The sequence below is a fragment of the Physcomitrium patens genome, chromosome 6 (genome assembly GCF_059467195.1).
Source record: "Physcomitrium patens ecotype Gransden chromosome 6, ASM5946719v1, whole genome shotgun sequence".
Taxonomy (NCBI): Eukaryota; Viridiplantae; Streptophyta; class Bryopsida; order Funariales; family Funariaceae; genus Physcomitrium; species Physcomitrium patens.
Genome location: NC_143415.1, coordinates 7,413,806 through 7,435,123, shown reverse-complemented (window position 1 = coordinate 7,435,123; position 21,318 = coordinate 7,413,806). Strand labels below are relative to the sequence as shown.

At 34.3% G+C, this 21,318-nt stretch overlaps 2 protein-coding genes and 1 long non-coding RNA gene across 4 annotated transcripts; 2 read left to right on the top strand and 1 right to left on the bottom strand.

Annotated features, from left to right (window-relative positions):
* Positions 1–3,590: 3,590 nt before the first annotated feature.
* LOC149989134 (uncharacterized) lies at positions 3,591–4,145 on the bottom strand. Its single transcript, XR_016503495.1, has 2 exons — positions 4,030–4,145; positions 3,591–3,853 (listed from the first exon to the last, which is right to left on the bottom strand). It is a non-coding gene; the product is annotated as an uncharacterized LOC149989134 (long non-coding RNA).
* A 271-nt stretch (positions 4,146–4,416) lies between these two features.
* Positions 4,417–7,618, top strand: LOC112283761 (plant cysteine oxidase 4). Of its 2 annotated transcripts, none has more exons than XM_024522870.3 (5): positions 4,417–4,912; positions 5,397–5,548; positions 5,914–6,070; positions 6,570–6,749; positions 7,137–7,618. In XM_024522870.3, the coding sequence occupies exons 1-5, from the start codon at positions 4,798–4,800 to the stop codon at positions 7,259–7,261; spliced, it is 729 nt and encodes a 242-aa protein (XP_024378638.1). In that variant the 5' UTR covers positions 4,417–4,797; the 3' UTR covers positions 7,262–7,618. The 2 variants fall into 2 exon arrangements, with proteins under 2 accessions (XP_024378638.1, XP_024378637.1); XM_024522869.3 differs by having other exon boundaries at positions 6,528–6,749.
* A 1,060-nt stretch (positions 7,619–8,678) lies between these two features.
* On the top strand, positions 8,679–11,220 carry LOC112283760 (uncharacterized). Its single transcript, XM_024522868.3, has 5 exons — positions 8,679–9,087; positions 9,471–9,618; positions 9,733–10,028; positions 10,235–10,336; positions 10,507–11,220. Exons 1-5 carry the CDS (start codon positions 8,812–8,814, stop codon positions 10,900–10,902), a joined length of 1,218 nt encoding a protein of 405 aa, XP_024378636.1. The 5' UTR covers positions 8,679–8,811; the 3' UTR covers positions 10,903–11,220.
* Positions 11,221–21,318: the final 10,098 nt, after the last annotated feature.

The following is a 21,318-nucleotide window of genomic DNA, read 5'->3' as shown; positions in this document are numbered from 1 at the left end:
AAACCACAATTAATATTTTGTATAATTCCTTTTTTGAGACTTGTGTGTGAAATATATGTACTTTACTTTAACATCCTGAGATATTAAGACACATAAATTACATTGTAACCAATTTTGATAGTTCAACAATAAGTAATATGATTTTGAACAGTTTCATCAATTTAATCTTGCAAGTTTACAAAAGGATTCTTTAAATAAAAGACATACTCACTTTTTCTGCCACACAGACTATATATTTTCAAATTGTAGACTTTGAGTTTTTTAAAATGCACGCAAGACTTATCTTATTCTAAAAATATAAAAGCTATGATAATAGATTAATATTTAAAATTAAATAATAAAATATCAAATGCAAATTAATTAAGATAGAAGTCCAAGAGTTGAATATAAAGCAAAACAAACAACATTTTCAAACTTGAAAATTTTCAAAATATTAAAGATGTTGGTTTTAACACTATGGAAAAATATTACAAGATTAAAATTAATTATAAAATGTAATTTAATTTTTTTATACAAGTTAAAAATTCCTATATATATATATATATATATATTAATTTGAACTATTTGATAATGACGAATAAGAATAAATTACATGCAAGTTAGTTTTATACCTTTAATATTTAGGATAAATCTTAATAAATATAAGATGAGAAAAGTACATTCTTACATGTGAGTGTCTTGCAGCCTAATAAACAAACATTGACAATAGTAAAGAGGGATGATATTTTGACCACTTAACAATAAAATAATAATAAACATATTAAATACAAAAAACATGATTTTGTACTGCATACAATATTGGAAATGAATGTAAATTTCAACTCTAGTCTTTAACAACTACTCAGTTGTGTTCAAAATTATAATCTATTAGGATGTAGGATGTAGGTTGAAGGATGAAAAAATAAATATTGTATGTACAGATCTGATGTATGTGTAAAATAAGTTTAAGTTTTTTTTTTTTTTTGATAATTAAAATTTTGATTTCAAATATAATTTTATTGATATCATATTTATATTCAAAGTAAACTTACATTCTTAATACTATGATTCATTGTTTGTTGTCATTTTAAAACTATACTAATTTATAAGTATAATAACTCATTTATTCTAATAATAGTAATCCTCAAAGTAACTTCCAAAAAAATTGCAAGACTTTTCTTTTGCTTTGATGTCTGTAAGTGGCAAAGCAGTGATACCACTAAAGATATTTTTTGGCTCAGTAAAATAATATTACTTGTTTAGTGGCATACACATGAGTAAAATGTATTTTTAATCTCGAGAAAATTTGTCATTGGTATGAAAAGAAAATACTTTGTAACCTGAGATTATAAATTAAAACGCTGTAACATTATATATATCTATCTATATATATATATATATATATACATACATATATATAAGAAAATGTTAAAATGACCCAGATGTGTAAACTTGACCCACATGTCGAAACTTTCGTTGCACTCCTTCAGCCCCCGTCCCCGTTCACCTGTTCCCCTCGTTCCCTCAGCCCCCGTCCCCGTTCACCTGTTCCCCTCGTTCCCCCAGCCCCCGTCTCCTTTCCCCGTCCTCGTGACGTGAGAAAACACGAGTCAACCTTCCATGGAGATGAGCCAAGTTTCAAGAGGCACTGACGACTGAGCTGCACCTCAAACTAAGCAGTGTGCTCCTGTTATTAACTGAATTGAGTAAGTGATGGCAGCAACCACATCCTACCTCAGTTAATAAAAGTGAATTGGTAAGTCGCTTCACGTTCGTGTAAACTTGATCAAGATGTGTTCTATTTTTATTTATTTTATAGATTTTCAAACTGACAATTTAGCTGGTAGGTTGAAGAGGAAATCTTAGTGCTAGGCAGACCTCTCACGTTCCCGGGAGGTTGGACGAGTCATGAAGACTCTGCATTTTTCAGCGGCACTTAGATTTTCTGATGTTCTTATGTTCTGATGTAATATCTCCGTGTCTTGGAAGCACGAACCAGTGACAGAGACATACAGGGCCAGTACCTTCGTTGGTATGGATTTTCTTGGTTTCTCAAAGAGAGATTAATCTTCAAAAACCACTCCTTTACGAATCAGAGCTCGATTGGGTACAAGCTGTTACAATGATGGAAAAAGAAAAAAGAAAAAAGAAAAAAATGGAATTTGTATTCCAACAGCAAACTCATATGAATGAAACATTATAGCTGGCTCTTGTATCTATAAGGTCTCTCTTTTCACTGTGCTAGTAACAACTCATAGCCTGCACTAGTGACCGCAACATTCTAACTGCAGCATAGAATTACATCCTTTAAGTAGGTATCCGGTTCAGGGATCCATCGGCTGGTCTTGACGTTGCTCTTGAATCTCAATTTCATCCAGCTTCTCCATGTGGCTACTATAGGTTGGTGGTTCCACTCGTTCAAGTGACTGAGAAACTACCGTGACAAGCCCAGTGCATCTGAGCCTCACACTCTACTCGAGTTGCGGAACATTAATGGTATGTCAAGTGGTGGTGTCATGGCTCGGCCCAAGAGGCTTCCCAAGCTGCGTCCTTGAGAATTACCACTTGAATTCCCAACTGGTAGAGTCACCGAATTTGTATCTTTACAGACCCGTGCAATTGCAAGCTGCATCTAAAAACCGTGTGTCATTCCCCAAAGCTAAACCAACTGTTATTCATGGCATTCTGCACTTGTGCTACAACACGTTCCTGAATGCAAATATATTTCCCTTGTGTGTTTGAAATCAGAACCAACATTGAAGCACTTATGATGTGTTCACCTTAAGGCCGTAAGGCTGCTGGACTGCATATATGATTTCTGTGGAGTCGCACAACACGGGCTTACTATTTGCTGTTGAGGCAGCTCGAGCCGAACCACTTTTCACGTTATCATTTTCACAACAAGTTTACTCCCAGTCTTAAATGGTCCAGATCCACGCCACATAGAAATCCATCGATGAAGTCGTCGCATGGCCCTGCTCCTCTTTCTGCCTACCTTGCCTATCCGACTGAGCTCGATCACGGCCTTGATTATTTCCAGCAAGTGTGTTTCCAGGGATTCCTTGATTACATGTGCACTCTCTGCATCGCACCTCTCCAGTCCACTTTCTAAACAAGCTACAAGTTATGGCGATAATAACGTCCGCTCCATTGTGCATCAACCTCAAAACCGGGTTGATACGAGGTCATAATTTTATTTCGTCTGTAAGTCTTTCGTTCCGATTTATAAGTTTTTGACCCGAATTCTGAAGCTTTGCTGAGCAGCACTGAACTTTGAGCCGATTGTGTACAGGGCCCACTAGTCCATGAATTCCAAGCAGTGATGTCGCCGAAACGGGGCTGGGAGTCGGGGCTGAGGAACTGGGGACGGGCCTGGGAGAAATGGGGAACGGAGGGAATGGGGATGGGCTTAAGGGAACAGGGACGGAGGTTGAAGGTTTAGACATGTGGGTCAATTTAACAAAAGTCTGGGTCATTTTAACATTTTCCTATGTATGTATGTATGTCTGTGTGTTTATATATATATATATATATATATATAAGTGTACTTAAATGCATGAAACTTATCTTTGGTATTCTTTTTTGTTCAATGTTAAAGAAACATTTGGGAACTTAAAATGTCATACCGAGTAAAGTTAAGACATCATAACTTGATGTAAATCTAATAACAAACTTACTTAACCATAAGTTAGTAGACTTCATTTTGTGGAGACATTTCCCACTTTTACACCTAAAAACGTCACAACAAGTTCCATATGAAATCTGGTTATTATTCTTCTGCTTCAAAAATATATCAGGTCGAAAACCCTAAATCCTAATTGCGAATGGACGTAAAACACCGGTGAAGCAGCCCACTTGACGAAACAGAGTGTTCCTGAAAGAATCCACGTATTTCCGGCGTAAGCACAATAACTGCGACAAATCGACGGGGATTGCTAATCTAGAATACAAGGGTTTCGAAACATCGATATCCAGAACAGAGAGAACGCCTCAACAGACCACGACCCACAGCCCTAAATCGCACACAGTTCAGATGAATATGCTCTTCACCACCGCTGCTAATCGGAGATTGCCGATGAATGTGGGAACTCGGCCGCCCAACGCTGCAAAATAACGGCCGGTACTGGCGAACCACGGGCGGCGCTCCTCGTGGCAAAGCATTCTAGAATTCCGGCAACAAGGCAATGAACTCCGAGGCTTCTTCCAGACAGAGCCCAAAAAGTCTCGAACCGAGCTGGAGTGTGAACGCAAGAGAACGGGCTTGGCGGCAATAGGGGGCCCATTGAGAAAGGTCGCCGTGAGGACATGAGGCGCCTTCTCCGATGAGGAGTTGCCAATATTAACATCACCAGGAGTATCCTATTACCGCTGGGTCCCTAAAGCCGCTCCCCTAGTGCCGTGGCTGGGCTCTCAGAGCTGCTGGCCCACCGGAGTGGCATTCAAGCATCCAGATCTCCCCCCGCGTCGTCGTCTTCCTTGCCGATTCCGTCCGGGATTTCATGGCTTCATTGTATTTTTGTCGCTATTCCGTCGATTGTGTCCACCATGGCGAACGAGCGCTTGTGGGAGCTTTTGGGGTGGGAAGCGGAGGGAATTTGAGGGAGAATTTTGAGGAAATCCGGGGGCGAGTGGACAGTTGAAGTTGTTGGCGATGGAGTTTGTGGGTTGGACAGGTTTGTGATGCGGTGCGCGTGGGAAAGAATGGGGCCGTGGTTCGAGGAGAAGCGTGAGGTTGCATCGGAGAGTACGTGAACGAGAGTGAAGGGACGATTAGGGTTTCGAGGAGAAGGGGGGGAGGGGAAGCTGTCGAAGAAAGTAATGGCGATGACATCGACGCCTGCTGTACAAAAGCTGTACGACGTGTGTAAAAAAGTTTTCACGCCGGCTAGTGTGCCCTTGGAAGCGCAGGTTGCGAAAGTCCGCGCCGTGCTTGGTACATTCGCCACTTTCTCCTTGCGTGAGTGATCGATTTGCTATTGGAATGGAATGGAATGGACTGAGCGTCCGGCGGCCATTCGTTGAGTACGTGCTGCAATTTTTTTTCTTTTGCGGATGATCGTGGCATCGATGAAATTCTTTTGTGTCAAAAGTAGAGCAATTTGTTCCAGTTAGTGCAGGGTTCTTCGAGAAGATGATGAGCTAAATGTCTTGGAATCTGCTCGAAGCATCTAAAAGAATCTAATTGTCATGTTGGGTGTCCGCAACCCACTGGTCAATAGTTCTGCTGCCGGTTTCTCAGAATTTCTTAGTGCCACTGCATCCGGTTTCTTCATCAGCCGTGGTAATTAACGCTGTCAATGGGCATTGCCATTTTCAGAACGAGTTGTCTTGCTCCTTGGAAATAAGAGCAGTTTTGTTGGTCCGGATCGTTTTGTTGAAGATTGTTTACAGAACGTGCCTTGGCGGTTCGGTTGCAGATTCTATCAAGCCACAAGACCTTGGGCTGGGTACCATCGATCAGCACAACCGAGGTCTTGGCGATGATGGTAAAGAGAAGTGCCGGCCAATACTCTCTAGATATGTACCCGTAATCAGTTATCTTCATCTATACGAGTGCGACCTTTTCTCAGTAAGAGCTGGAACCTAATTTTAGACCCCAGTCTGAGCTCTTGTCAAGACATTGATTCTATGTATCATTCTCCACCGCAACTGTGATATTTCTACGAGAAGTCCAAGTTCTAGTCCACTAGGTAGCTAGTGTGGAGAACTCTGTCGATTAGGCGTTGAATGTGAATTCTGATACCTACTTTGCTAGTAAGGCACGTGACTGAAGCCTACTTGTGAAGCTTTAATTACATGTTGAATGACTGAAGGCCTAGTCTACATGCTTGACATCCCGAGTGTTGCGGTTTCTGCAAGTTGTTAGTTAACAATGTACAACCCGACCTGATGTGGATCTAATTATTCGGGTGGGTTTATATTTATTTTGCGAAGATGGGGGTTTTTGTTCTTCCTGCATCAGCTAGCATACCACTTCACAATCATCCAGGCATGACCGTGCTCAGTCGCTTGCTCTATGGAAGCATGCACGTCAGGGCCTATGACTGGGTAGATCCTCATGATGAGAAGCTGAACAGGAACCCATCAATAGGTACTGCCACTTTTCTCGACCAAAAGATGCAAAGGCTGAACAGTATGAACAGTAACTGTATTCCTACGTCGAATTTTGTACATGATTGTTCATTGAACTTCTCGCATCAGAATGTAAGGTTGAAGTTCGCTAAGTATCTCATTCCTCTTGATGCTCTTTAGGACGTCCTTAGCTTCTCAGACTTATGTGGGAGATCGCATTTTTTTTGTTGATTTCTTTCCTAGTCATGGTGTACTAGATGTGCAGGAAGTAAAGAGGGGATTATTTTTACTTCCTGCACATCAAGCTGCTAAATCTTCAATGCCTATTCAACCTTTTGATCTTTATTGAAGTTTCTTGGTTTGCACCACTAGGTAGATAACATAAGAACCGTTCACGTCCTTTGAAGTTTTTTTTTTTTTTTTTTTTTTTTTTTTTTTTTTTGATTGTGTAGTAACAATTAAGAAATTTGATTCAGCCCGGCAAGCGAAATTGGTGATAGATCACGTGCTTGGAACAGAGCCAAATGGGACAGAGCCACAACAAACTTCTGCAACTGAAGTACTTTATCCGACGTCAGGCGGCAATATTCATGCATTTACTGCCCTTACGTCATGTGCTGTGCTGGATGTGCTAGCTCCGCCATATGCTCCAGCAACTGGCCGACATTGTACATACTACCGTATCACTTCACATGAAGGTAAATGATCTACTTTTCTCCTTCATGCAATGGTTGTAGGATGTGCGTTTAGCTCAGTAACCGATTTGAATTGGCATCAGCTTGTGGTGCTTGTTACTTCTAAACTCTTAGTTTGGACGTGTATCCGGAAGCTGTCTTCGTTCCGGCTGTTGATCACTTTCTGTAGTATTACATATATTTGTCAGGGATTGGCTGTGAGTTGATAATATGAAATTGAGTACTTTCGGCTTAGAAGAATGATGAGCTAGAATCTTTGCCATGGAGCTGGACGGTGATGTTCACTGTAAGTGATCTGTAGTTTATATGTATGTAAGTTTATGTGTATGTAAGTTCTGAATGTTGCGTTTATAGAGCACTGATTCAGCTTCAACTCGTTTGATTGAGCAGGAGAAGTCGAAGCAAGCGACCAGCCTGGCTCTATTGAGTGGCTTGAAGAATTTCATCCACCTGATGACTTCGTTGTCCAAAGAGGTATTTACAGAGGACCCAGAATCATTCCAAGCCGTAATTAAAATTCTACACCACCTTCTGACTTGTCGTATGATCGAGGCGAATTCGCTCTTCCTGCAATTTCTACCCGTTGAGCGGCCGGAGAGTTTGTCACTCATTGCAGTGGGAAACTACCGCACTCAAATGTGGAGTTGCCATTCTAGAGAATCTCTGAGATAAGTATCTGTGTGCCTGCATGAACGTATCCACTTTAGAAGGCTTAAGTGGGCATGCATTTAGAATGAGCTTGAACAAATACTTGTATTGTAAACCGTTGATGAATTTGAAGTCGTCGAGTCCCAACTGGTATTGGACCTCGTCTTCATAATCATTCAAGAGTTTTAATGGCTAGGTCTCACTGATCAATATTATGTTTTCAATTAGCAAACCTGCATGTACCTCTCATGTGACCTTGCAATCTGTACAGGAATACTCTCTCGTAAGCCTTTAAGATCCTCCTCATTTTTGTTGGCATTATCTGGTAGACTGTGTTGATTATCATAGATTGTTGATTGTAGAAGATGTATCTCTATGATTCTTGTGTCAGTATGATATGGATTCCCAAGGTCTTTTGGAACATGATTATGGTTTCTCATGAGCACCCGGTTAGAAGTATCTCAAATGTGCTACTTATTTCATACAAATATACACTACGTGACTACTAATTTGTTTTCCCCAAATTTCATACTATGTACTTTTAAATTCCTCCGAAAAACACCAAAATATTAAACTCTTACAATTAAAACAATGGAGATTGAATATTGTCGCCGAACAAATTATCGCAGAAATTTGTATGCAGACAATTTAAAACTACCAAATCGAACATGTATAATTCTGGATTTTGTTCACCCATGATTTTCGGTCGTACATAGTCAAGTTACTTCCATATATTGTCTTTCACAAAATGTCTTCACAAATGAACAACTATTTGACCTTCAAGAGTCAGCAATCTTCGTCCATATTGAAGTATAAGTTTGAAAAGCTAAAGCAACTCATATCTATACTTCAATGGATAATACTCTTTTAAAAACTGAAAAGAAATCAAATTAGAATCTCTCGAATAAATTCGTCACTTAAAACTGGACTACGCGGGGGTCATGACCATGCCGAAGGACGAAGTTTGTGAAAAATCGGGTGTGAAAATGGAGGGACCACCTCGGTATCCACGAACGAGATCCGCCGGGCCACACAACGACCACGTTAGTTTATGAATGTACGAATTCTGTTTCGAGATTGAGAGCTTGAACGAGGGAAAACCAAGCTTGCGCTTCATGCGAGCCGCAGCTCGTGAGCCAAAGGTTGGTCTCCCCGGGTTGTGTCGGAGAAGAGCTCAGAAGAACTGTTTGCGGCAGTTGTAAAGGTGATAGGTATATTTTAAAAGTTTTACTTGACGACGAGAAGAAAAAGGAAAAAAATCTGGGTCGTTGCTGCGTATTGCAATTTTTTTTTTTTTTTTTTTTTTTTTTTTTTCCCCCATCATCATCGTCACTGAAAGCTTTAGATTGGTTCGAGTGAGGATGGGGAAGTAGGTTGGTTAGAGAGGGCAGAGAAGGGAGGTGGGGTTTAGAAAGCTATGGCGGAGGAGAAGGAGAAGCGGAAGGTGGGTGAGAGGAGAAGTGCGCAAAGGATCAAGCGCGTGCTGGCGGACACGACCCCGAAGCACTTGGAGCAGCTCACGAAGCAGGCGCGGATGTTGGCCGGTGACGACGATGGCGAGGCCGATTTCCAGGATTCGTCTATGGATGTCATTCGGAGGAGACTTGGACATCTGCAGCAGAGGCACACCGTGTTGCGAGAAAAGCTCACCAACGCTAACCCACCTCAAAGGTCCCTGGTCGCGAGATTGCAGGTCAGGCTTTGTGGGGATCAGTCGTGTTTGTAAACCCTAGTTCTCTTGAATACTGAAGAGCTTGAGAGGGTTTGACGGAAAGCTTTTCCGAGTAGTATGGAAAACTTGACCGCGAGTTTGATGGCACGATGTGGAGCATTTTGTTTCAACTGACCTTACTCGCTCGTAAGCTACTTTGCATTGTGCCTGTTGAGTCCGAATGTTATGTGGGATCTCTTGAAAGAGTGTCCTTGAAGTTGCTGTATGAATGTATAGTGCGGGAAGACGGCATGCATGTTGCTAGCGGAATCGTTCTATTCTTGCTGGTGGTTGTTCTTTCAGGGAAAGCCGTTGTCTCAAGCAGACACGAAGCGTTTAACTTATGGACTGCGCTTACTCCACAGGAAGAATTTGAAAACGAGCCAGAAGGGAAGTGCTTGGAGGCGGAGGAATGGAATGATAGCGTTATTAAGGAGCTTCAGAAAAGAATCTATGACAGTGATGCTGCTCTTAGTATGGAGGATGACCAAGAAATGAACGAACCATTCGAAGGTAGGATGTAGCGGATTTAATGATCATATTTCATTCTTTCTGCTCCATGCTGGTATCTTTATAATCACCAAATGACCTTGTTTAAGTCTCTAAATTAAAGGGGGGTTTATTCAGGTAAGGAGGATGCTGAGAATCTGACTCTTCTTGTTAACCACAAGGTCATACGAGGAGTGAAAGGTAGACACATTGCTATACGTTTCGACACAACTTTTGAAGAGAAGAAGTTTGAGAGCTACTATTGTGTATTGAAGAGCAGTTCCCCGATGGATAAGCTACACGTCATTGAGCATTCGATCCCCTTCTTTCTACCAGTACGAGAGCTTGAGAAGCAGCACTTGGGAAACAGTCCCAAATTGTTCATCGATTACATCGGCAATGTTTTACAAGCCTACGTTTCAAGACGTGAACAGGTGCGACTGCTTGTGGTTGGATGGATTCGACAGTAAAGAATTCGTACGCTTGATGAGTTGAATAGTCGTGCTTTCTGTTTCTATTGTAATTCGAATGATTTTTTGCTAGATTTTGCTGACACTGCTACATTTTTGTCCACAGTCGATATCTAGGTCTTTTTATCAGGATTTTACTTGTTATTTGACCTGTATTAATATCTCTTCAGGTGAATAAATTGAAGAAACGTAGGGGAGAACTTATAGGGGAACTATATCACAGCCTGTCGTACACGTTGATTGAGATCATGTTGAAACAACCTCAATGGCAGGTAGTTCTTTGCATCTATTCACTCTCCTTGAAGTCATATTCTGATTCCATCAGTAGGCTCTTGTTCGTTTCTAGAAAGGTGTACTATATCAACAAATTGGTTTGTTTCGATACGAGAAATCATACTTGAGGTCCGGTGACATATAATCTTATTTTACTCTTTGCCTCTAGGTGGGAATGAGCTTGGCATACCACAACTTGGATTCAGAACTTCCCACACAGAGCACTATCACTACATGGCCGTTGACTACTGATCTTATTTCTCAAGCTGTTATAAAACCAGGAAGGGCCGTTCAGAAAAACTCTACGGCCTTCCGTTTGCCTAAAGCTGAAGCTTTCTTAAGAACAATGCCTTTACCTCAAGGCTGCGAAGAGCTTCTGGCTGATTTAAGGGACACCCTTGGCCTGTCACCTCCTCCGGAGCAGGCTACTGAAGCTCCGCCACCTCCAACTGTCGCCCTAATCGAGGCAGAAATGGTGGCGCCCACGAAGCCAGTAATGCAGATACAAATGGATGATTTAGTGGAAGACCCACCAATGGATATGCCTCAAGTGACACCTCGTTGAAACTGAGATTATTCCGATCTGGGTGGTACTCCATGTTCTTGATCATTTTCTTATGCGTTGTGCAAGGTGTGATTGTGAAACCTCCACATTCTTTTTTTCTTTTTCTTTTTCTTTTTCGAAGAGGTGGTGGGAAATTGTGTCGATATGACGGTACATGAAGTATTATATGGTTCTGATATACACTTGGGTAGACACACCCCAAGTGAAGGATGTCTCACCTTCTGCCATATCATGTGACTTGTACAGACAAGCATGTTGTAGAACATGATTCACACATTGCGGCTTGCCTCGAATTGAAATCCCATGACTTTGAAGAAACTGTGATTGACGGGAATGTATATTTCTTTGAAGTCCAAAGTGCAATTGATACGGTTGGATTTTAGGATTGGATGTAGGCAAGGCTTAAGTTTGCATGCCAGATTTGGGCCCATTTTTTTGTTTTTGTTTTGTTCATCTCTCAAGCATAGTCTCATGTACTGTCTAAGATTGCAAATGCAGAATGGATGTTTCTTTTCTGAACCTTTTTTAAAGCACCCAAAAGTTCACTATTTGCAAGGAGGGGATTGAATGAAATGCTTTATCAGTGATTTCTGTCTCAACTGCTTAAGTTGTTATTTACCTTTTAAACGAGTATCTTTAGGACTGAACTATACGTTCTAACTCAAATGCTCTCAAAGCAGTAGACAAGCGGCTGAGTAACCTTCACAACTAATTTGTACCATGTTGAGGTGCAAGGTATCTTTGTTCCTATTACACGCTTTTGTATTGAATCTAATATCAAATAAATTCTTTGGCAATGTCCTACTTGATTTTGTTTGATGTTTTTTTTTCATGATATGAAATGCATATTACTTTTAAAAATAACTTACATATGAAACAACATTACGACTATTTTGATTAGTAATCAATTTCTATAAATATATTCATATTTATATATATATATATATATATATATATACAAAACAAACCTCAAATTTCAAAATAGAGAAAAGAAAATGGTAAAAATTATGACAAATGTTGGATTGTTTTATAAGTTTTGAAAGTGATAATATATTAGATTAATTGATGAATAATATTTATCATACATACAATTCTTTATATTTAAAATTTTTGATCTATTTTTGAATTTCATTAAATTTTGGAAAATGATAAAGTGACCCACTTATTTCGAACATGATTGCACCTTCATGGCTCACATCTTCATTCTTCTAGTTCTCCACATTCCCATCCTTCCAATCCCCTCCCCAATTCCATCCCTTGTCTTGACCCCCCTTCTCTCATTGTTACTTGTTCTATTTACGTAGAAATTTGATTATACAATTCTCTTGTTGTTTATCTCATTTGTATGATTGTGTCTTCTCCAAGAAAATGTAAAAGCTAGTAAGCAAACCGTTGGTATCCCCTTTGTGCACTTGATGCAAGAGTTGAATTTCCTCTAGATTTTAATATATATTTGATCTTATCAAAGTATGCATAGAGCAACTGATTGAATTGACCATCACATTACACCACAACTGTTTTAAAATCAATGCCCTAATTTCATTCACAACTTCAAAAGTTGTAAGCTACTCGTCCTCCACAAATTAGATCACAATCCAGTTGGTACTCTTCCTTCTATAAACCTAGAAAGAAAACCACTAACAAATTATAAAGGTCACAATTGAGCTTCTATAGCATAAAACAATGTAAGTAAGCTTGAAATTATGTATAATGAAGAAATGAAGGAATGAGGTGTTTATAAGGGAGTTGTAAAGATATAAGTTACAATATCATGGTGATGGATTGATGGATCAATTTGTAGTAAAATGTACTTGCACCAACCTAAGAATATTCAATTCATGTGAGAACAATATCATATGATCTTGCATGATTCCAAGCATTTTCAATCCATTGTGCACCATTGCAGTCAAAAAGCTACTTCTTCACTTGGCTTTTATTTTAAGGCGTGAGATACCAAGAAGATGACAATTGCCTATTCAAAGTTGTTATATGAAGTAATTTCTAAAAAGGATTATAAAGTCTTTTTATTCTAAATTTAAACATCAATTATTTGAAGCCTGCTATCATCCTAACATATAAATTAAAATGTAAAAATAACTCATTGCTATGAATATTAGTATTCTTTTTAAACTTTGCATAGTTTAGGTACCCATGCATTTACCTAAAGATGACATAGATGTGAGTTTTTAGAATAAATCTTATGCAATATATGGCAATTGCTTAACAATTTTTCAATGGAATCATGCTATTTTCTATCTTCTTTATCTTAGTATTATTTTATTTCTTTATATTAGTATTAGTGAATCATTCTAGAAAAATATATCTGCAACATCATAGCATGTATATATGTCAAATGCTGACAAAAAAGAAGATATAAACCACCATGCATTTATCACCACATGTCCTAAGTATATGAAGGAATATAAATAAGACAATGAGTGGTGTTGACTGAAGTATCCATAAATATCATGTAGATGTGAAATAAAAACTTGCAGATAAAACATAGGCATTATGTGAGATTTAAAATATTGGCTATTGTTTGCATGACAAAAGACAATTTGGCAAACAATCCATAAAAGAACCATAGAATTTGAATTCTCACAAAAAAATAAGTCAATATAATGAGACTTTTATCATTGAGGAGTAAAATTCCTCAGGACAACTTGTCAAGGACATGAACATCAAAGAACTAAAATATCAATACACTCTTGTGATATTTGAAAAGATTAAAAAATCATTCAAAGATCATATAGTATTAAACTAGAATAGCTATTGCTAAAGATAAGAAGAGTAGAAAGTCTTGGAAGAAGACTAAAGACTAGAAAGACATTGATAAGAATGAAGAAGGCTTCACTCTTGCCTCCATATATACTCTCAACTAAGATCTATATAGCAATGTCCTATAGGACCTCCAAAACATATTGACTTTACAAAATACAAATCTTAACTTGTAAAGCAAGTTTTATATATATATACCACATAATTAGCTTATTCTATAAGCTATTAATATGTATTTAACATATTAACAAAGTTTCTAACCTATCAATCAACTACAAACATATGTAAAGTCAAAGAAGCATCTATAAAGCTTTTAGGAAGCTTCTCTAGAAAATATAATGAAATAAATTTATTTTTATCTACTTCTATTTAATCACATATGTAAATATTAGAATAAATATATATGTCCATGCTATTATCTCCTTTTTCTAGGGACGTGTTGCATGAAGAGTGGTCATTTTATGTTGAAAAAATCTAAGATGTAGTGAATTGTATTTGCTACTTACTCTGATCTTTGTTCTCTTTCAAAATGGTTGATAGGTCCTCTCAGCCATTGATAGTGTCTCATATTAAGGTAGAAAGACCACCTTATTATTTGATTATTATTAAAGCCTTCATAACTTCTTTCAAATAAAATATTTTGAATACTATCAGGAATTGTTCCTACCTCTAATAAAATCACCAAACATCAAGAATCTTTTCCAAAATCAAGATACCAAATATGTTATATCTTGCCATCTATTTAAGAAATGACATGTTATTCTTAAGAATCTCCATCTCAATTATGTCAACTTAAAGATTGTGATAATTGTAATATCTTGCTTAATAAATCAGCATGTGAAAGTTCTTGAATTGAATCTATTGGTTGTTGATTTTCCATCTCTTTAGCATCTCAAATGCACAAAAGTATCAAAGAAGAATAAAAGATAGAATATTATCTTTTTTGGCTCTTGTTTCTTTTATAGCAAAGATTTGATATTCTTTATCTTGGTTTTAATAGATATTATCAATAAAAAAACTTCAATTTTTTTTATTCTATTTGTAAGATTTTTTTTATGGCTTCTATGTGCATTGACTAATATCATATCTTTGCCAATAAATAAGATATTCTAACCTATTTCAATGTCTCTTTGAATTTAAGAATTTTTCTACTTCAAATTCTTAATTATTATTTGCTTTTATAAGAAGAGGTGGCATTTGTCTTCTTTTCCAAACATTCACTGTCTTATATAACTGAAAGAGAGATATATAGAATATAGGATGGATCTTTATAGACTTTGGTAGATGTAATCAATAAGCAATAAGTTAGATTTATTCACTAATAAGAAAAGATCAAAGCCTATGATAGTCCAATTTGTTATAAGGACATTTAGTCTTGATATTGTGACAAAGTAACCATATCTTATTATACATGTTGGATTGTGGTTTTTCCTTGCAATAAGCATCCATATTAATCCTTTGTTGTTCTTGAGCTCCCTTTAAGTACACCTTCATTGTTACATGTAGTTTTGACAAAAAAATTGCTAAATCTTTTGCCGAAAGATTATCAACTTTTAAAAAGTCAAAAGTATCAAATTATAGATGATAACTATAATTGGTAAAAAAAAGTGTTTGTTAAATAGAAGAATGTACCAAATTATTATATGCAAACTTTGCCAATGGTAAAAGAATTGTTCAATCATCTTGATAATAGTTGATGGTACACCTCAAATATTGCTCTAAAATTTAATTCACCATTTTTGTTTGTCCATCAATGTGAGGATGAAAAGTCAAAGAGAGCTTTATATCCACCTTTAAAATCCCAAAAGGGATTTTTCAAAATCTTAATACAAATTGAGCCCCACTATCTGATATAATATCTTGGAACAATCTATGATAGTAATAGATGTTATTAAAAAAAAACTTAGCGATTTCTTTACTTGTGATAGATTTTGTACATGATACAAAATGTGCCATCTTAGTGAAATAATCTATTACCACAAATGTAGAATTATACAAACCTAAGACTAGAAGTTCCATGATAAAATCCATAGAAACAAAGGACCGTGGTTGTTCTAAAATAGGTAATGGCTAAAAAAGTCCATAAGGTGAATGATGAGGAATTTTGGATCTTAAAGAAGTATTACATGATTGTACAAAGTCTTTGACTACCTTCCATATTTGAGGCCACCAATTTGTTTTAGATATTAGCTCTAAAGTCTTATTATATCAAAAATATCTAGCTACTAAAAATTCATGACAAGTTTGAAGAATAAATAATTATACTTTGTCTTTTAGAATGTATAATTGTCTCTGAAAGTAGAGTAGATTATTCTTAAATTTGAACTTACAAGTATCACAAGACTTAAAAAAATTATTCTTAATATCAGAAACAAAAATATCAAAAGATATAATTTATTGAATTTGCTTAATAAAGGTTGAATCAGCAATTAATGTTGATTTTATTGCTCAAAGATGAAAATACTTTGGCTTCAAGAAAATTATTCTTTGTTGATCAAATTCTGCATCTCTTTCTTTTGATACAAGATAAAAATGTCTAAAAAAAGTATTTAATAAACCTTATTATTTTTTTAATTTATAAATGATCTTAAAATCAAATCTTAATATTAGCATGCTCCAATGGACTTAGTGACAATTCAAAATACATGCCAACATGAAATATTCAAGTTTCTTGTGATTTATATATATAGTGACTAGACTAAAAGTACTTTCTAGATAATGATGCCATTTTTAAAATGAATCCATAATTGCAAAGAGCTCTTTATTATGGATTTCATAATTTATTTTTGTTGTTGATATTTTTTTGGAATAAAAAGCTTTGAAATAGAATTTGTCATCTGCTGTTATTTATGACAATATTGTACAGAAATCTGATGCATTTGTTTCTTTGAAAACTGCCTTAAAAAAGTCAATATAATATAAAATTGGTACAATTTTAAACTCCTTTAAAGCATCAAAAAATACTTTGGCTTCTTTACTCCAGTCAAGTTTATCTTTACAAGTCAAATGTACAAGTAGAATTGGAACTTGAAATTTTTTTTTTAATAAAGATCTAATAGTAATTCGCAAAGTTTAAAAAATATTATATATCTCTTATTGTTTTTAGAATCTTCTAATCTACAATAGTCTAGGCCTTCTTTGGATCCATCATTAACTCTTTGTTGGAAATAATGTATCCTAAGAAATCAACTTGAATAGTGTGGAATACAGACTTTTTTAATTTGGCAAATAATCTTACTTTTCTAAATTTTTGTAACACATGACAAACATGAAATTCATGCTATTTTTTATTTTTAGAATAGATTAAGATATCATCTAAATAATAGATGAGAAAGTCATCAAGAAATTCACAAAAGATATTATTTATTAGATATTAAAAAGTAGCTAATACATTTGTGAATCTAAAAGGCATGACATTATATTTGAAATATCCACACTTAATTCGAAATGTACTTTTTTAATTTTTTTTTAATGAGTATTAGATTATATATTCCTTGTAGATCTATTTTTATATAAATCTTTATTTGATTGAATCAATCAAAAAGTCATCAAATCAAAGATAGAAAATACTTATTGTTAATGGTGATCTTGTTGAATTCTTAAGAGTCTACATACATTTGTAGAGATCAATTTTTTTTCTTTACAAATAAAATAAGAGCCTTGGTTTGAAATTTAGAATAGCATATGAAATTCTTAGGCAAATTTTCATCAATGTATTCCTTGAGTGTAGCCAACTTATTGTATGATAGGCTATAGATTGATCCAAATAGTAGTTGAGCTCCTTCTTAAAGATCAATAGAATAATCATACTAAGTCCTTATCAATCAATTTTGATATAAGTTGAAGGATATTGGCAAAGATTTATTATTGACAATATTGAAGGTAGAATCTTTAAAATAGTTTATTGCTAAAGTCATTGCATGTAATAATTGATTATTTGAAAGACATCAAAAACAAAGATTTAGCTAGAAAAGAACAAGTCAAGTGTTGATGGCAATTTTCAAGTTTTCAAAAATTTATTCATCAAGATCAAAACCATTACAAATTGATATAATATATTTTAAACTTCACACAAAGCAAGAAAAGATTTGATGTCATCAAGAGGATTTATGCTTATATTATAGAAAAACTATGCACACTATTCAACATTATTTAAAGAAGCAATACAATCATAAAATGAGAAGCATAATAGCCAAAAAAAATAATATATCAGAAAATAAGTTTTTCTAGCTAGAATAGAAATTGTGCAGCTAGAATTATATGCAACACCTTATAAAGGTCCTATTCTCTTCTTGAATCTCTCACCTTATTTTACATTAGATGTTATTCAAATCTATGTTACAAGTAATATTTTGGAATTTTGCAGCATATATAGTGGTTAACTATGATCCTTGCTATAAAGATAAGAGTTTGATTTCTATTATTTTTTTTCAATTATTTTCTCTAAATATAGCCATAAATACTTTTAAAAATGAATTCAAATCATAAAAGAGTCTCAAATCTTTTTCTATTAAAAATACAAACTAAGAGAGAGCACTTCCTAATAGAAATGCACTTATAAATCCAACTTGAGTAAATCCATCATGGTATTGGAAGGAATGCAATCTTAAATAGACCTTGACTTATTGTAGAAATCCTTGAAATTTTGATCTCGTTCCATCAAACTTATTGGGTATACTAATCCGTATCTCTATTATACTTATAGAAGTAAAACTTCGTGGATTTGGTTGTGAGGTTAATTTATTTACTTCTTTCAACTACACAACTTTTTATCATAGATTCTAAACTTCTATCATAGGCATAGGATTAGTGTTTCTATAGTTGGCACTAGTCATGCCTAAAATTTCTACTTTAAGAATAATGATAAGTTCATAAATATTTGGAATAGTTACAAATCTATTTTCACTTCTACAAAGAGTAGCAACCATGATTTTTCCTTCTATTTCAAACAACTTAACAAATCTACAAGTCAAATTAGAAGAAATTAATTTGTAACGTCTAATATTGAATGAAAATTTCTATAGAGATGAGTAATTTATTTTTTTTAAGAAAAAAAAAATAGTATTAATCAACTAAGTAGTTTGATCAAAGGTGGTTAATTTGTAAACTTCAAAAATAATAATAGAAGTGGAGTAATTTGCTCACATCTAAAAAAAACAAAAATAATAAATTAGCACTCTTGTCAAACTGTCAAGGACATAAACTTCAAAGAATTAAAATGTCAATACACTCTTATGGCACTCAAAAAGACTAAAAAATCACTCAGAGATGATATAATATTAAATTAGAATGACTATTGCCAAAGATAAGAAGACAAAAGAGTCTTAAAACAAGACTAACAACTAGAAAGGCATTGATAAGAACGAAGAAGGCTTCACTCTTGCTTCCATATATACTCTTAACTAGGATCTATGTGGTGATGTCCTATACGTTTTACAAAATGTGTTGACTTTGTAAAAAATATTTCTTAACTTATAAGATAATTTTTCTATATGTATATCACATAATTAACTTGTTTTGTAAGCTACTAACATGTGACTAATTTTTTGATTAAGATTTTAACCTATCAATCAATTACAAACACATATAAAGTCAAAACAACATCTATTAAGCTTTTAGGAAGATTTTTTAAAAAATATTATGAAATAAATCTATTTTTATCTACTTCTACTTAATCATATATATATATATATATATATTAAGATAAATATGGCCATTAGGTGAAAGAAGAAAAAAAAAATTATTATAGAATAACTTAGTTAAAAATATATAATAAAAATATAGATAAATAATAGGTAAGTAGTAAAATCTATTAATATTAAAATGAATTTTTATAAAAATAGATTCTATTTAGTTTCTAGAGCCATAAATAAGAAAAAATAAGATAAATTAAATATATATATATAAACATATGAAAGAAAGATTTAGGAATTGATTTTAATAAACATTACTTTAAAAAGATAAGAATTGATATCTAAAAAAGTTTAATTGCCAATTAAGATTGAAATTAGTTTCCAAAGCACAAAATTGAGTACCTATGGTGGATCCAAGGTTCTTTTGTAAATCAAAGAGCAAGATTTTATAACAAACTTGAAAAAAGATTTTTGAGTATTAGTTTCATATCATTTGAATTGATATTGAGATTTTGAGGGATTTTCAAAGTTAGAGATGTACTTAATAGGTTTAGATTTTGAGAAATAAAAATATGTTTATAAATTTGATAGTTTCTTGAATTTATAGCATATATATAAATAAAAATTAGGCAATTTTTTTTTTGTGCTTGTTGTGAATGTATGTGAAAAATTTGAGGTCAATTGAGTAGTTAGATTGAAATATATGAAGGTTTTTGTGGATTATGATCTCAAAAATTTGAGATTTAGGATGAATGAGTGATTCCAAGATCTAAAAATATCTCTTAATTAGATTAAAGAAAAATTTAGTGAAAATAATAAAGATTTAAATATCTATACATAATCCAATTTTTGGAGCAATTAAATGGTTCAACAAGGAGAAATTGGTATTGAAAGATCAACATTTAAGTTAGAGAAGGAGGGTGGCCAATGACGGAGAGGTTTTGGAAGATTTTCTTGCAATTGATAAGTTTAATTCTTTTCAATTTTTGTATGTTTGTTAATTGCTTGTTGATTGACATTTGAATGAAATTTTAGTCAAAATCTATGGCTTAATCAGTATTTATTAAGATTTCAAATAGCTATAGTAATTGATTAAAATTTACTTAAAATTTTCTTAGGATTATTTAAGATTTGGTCTAATATTAGGATTTAGAGTTTGATTAGAATTTGATTAGAATTTGTCTAGGATTTGAATAGGATTTGGTCTAAGGTTAGGATTTAGAATTTTATTAGAATTTCATTAGGATTTAGGATTTTATTAGGATTTAGTGTAGAATTAGGATTTAAAATTTGATTAGGATTTATTTAGGATATGAATAGAATTTGGTCTAAAATTAGGATTTAAAATTTGATTAAGATTTAATCAGGATTTAGGATTTTATTAGAATTTGGTCAAAGATTAGGATTTAAATTTTGCTTAAGATTTTATTAAAATTAAGGATTTCATTAAAATTTGGTTGGGATTGGTTTAAGATTTTATTAAGATTTATTGAGAATTATAATAGGAATTGATTAAGATTTTTAATTTTGATATTTTTTAAAGATTTTTTTTATTATATATATTTTATTAACATTAATTATGGTTTCTTTATGTTTTTTTTTGTAAGTTGTTGAGACTTCTTGGATTTAATTAAAGATTGATTAGGATTGTTATAATTTAATTGAAAGTTTTTTAGGATTCTATTAAAGTTGTTAGGATGATTTTGTTGCAAGTTCCTGTTTTCCTTCTTCAATCAAGTATCTAGTACATTCTCAAGAGAACTTCACATAATACGGAAACATCAAAAATGATGTAGTAAAAATTTGGATCATCCCATCATTGTACTCTTTCAACCTTGTTCCAATTACTAGCCATTCCCTTGTTCCCAATTGTCATCCCCACTCCCAACATTTTCAATCTCCCACTTTCATCCTTAACAACAGTTGGAAATGAAGAATGGCTGAGAATAAGAATGGAAGTTGCAAGATTGCAATGATGGTTAAGATAAAATAGGTCACTTTAATA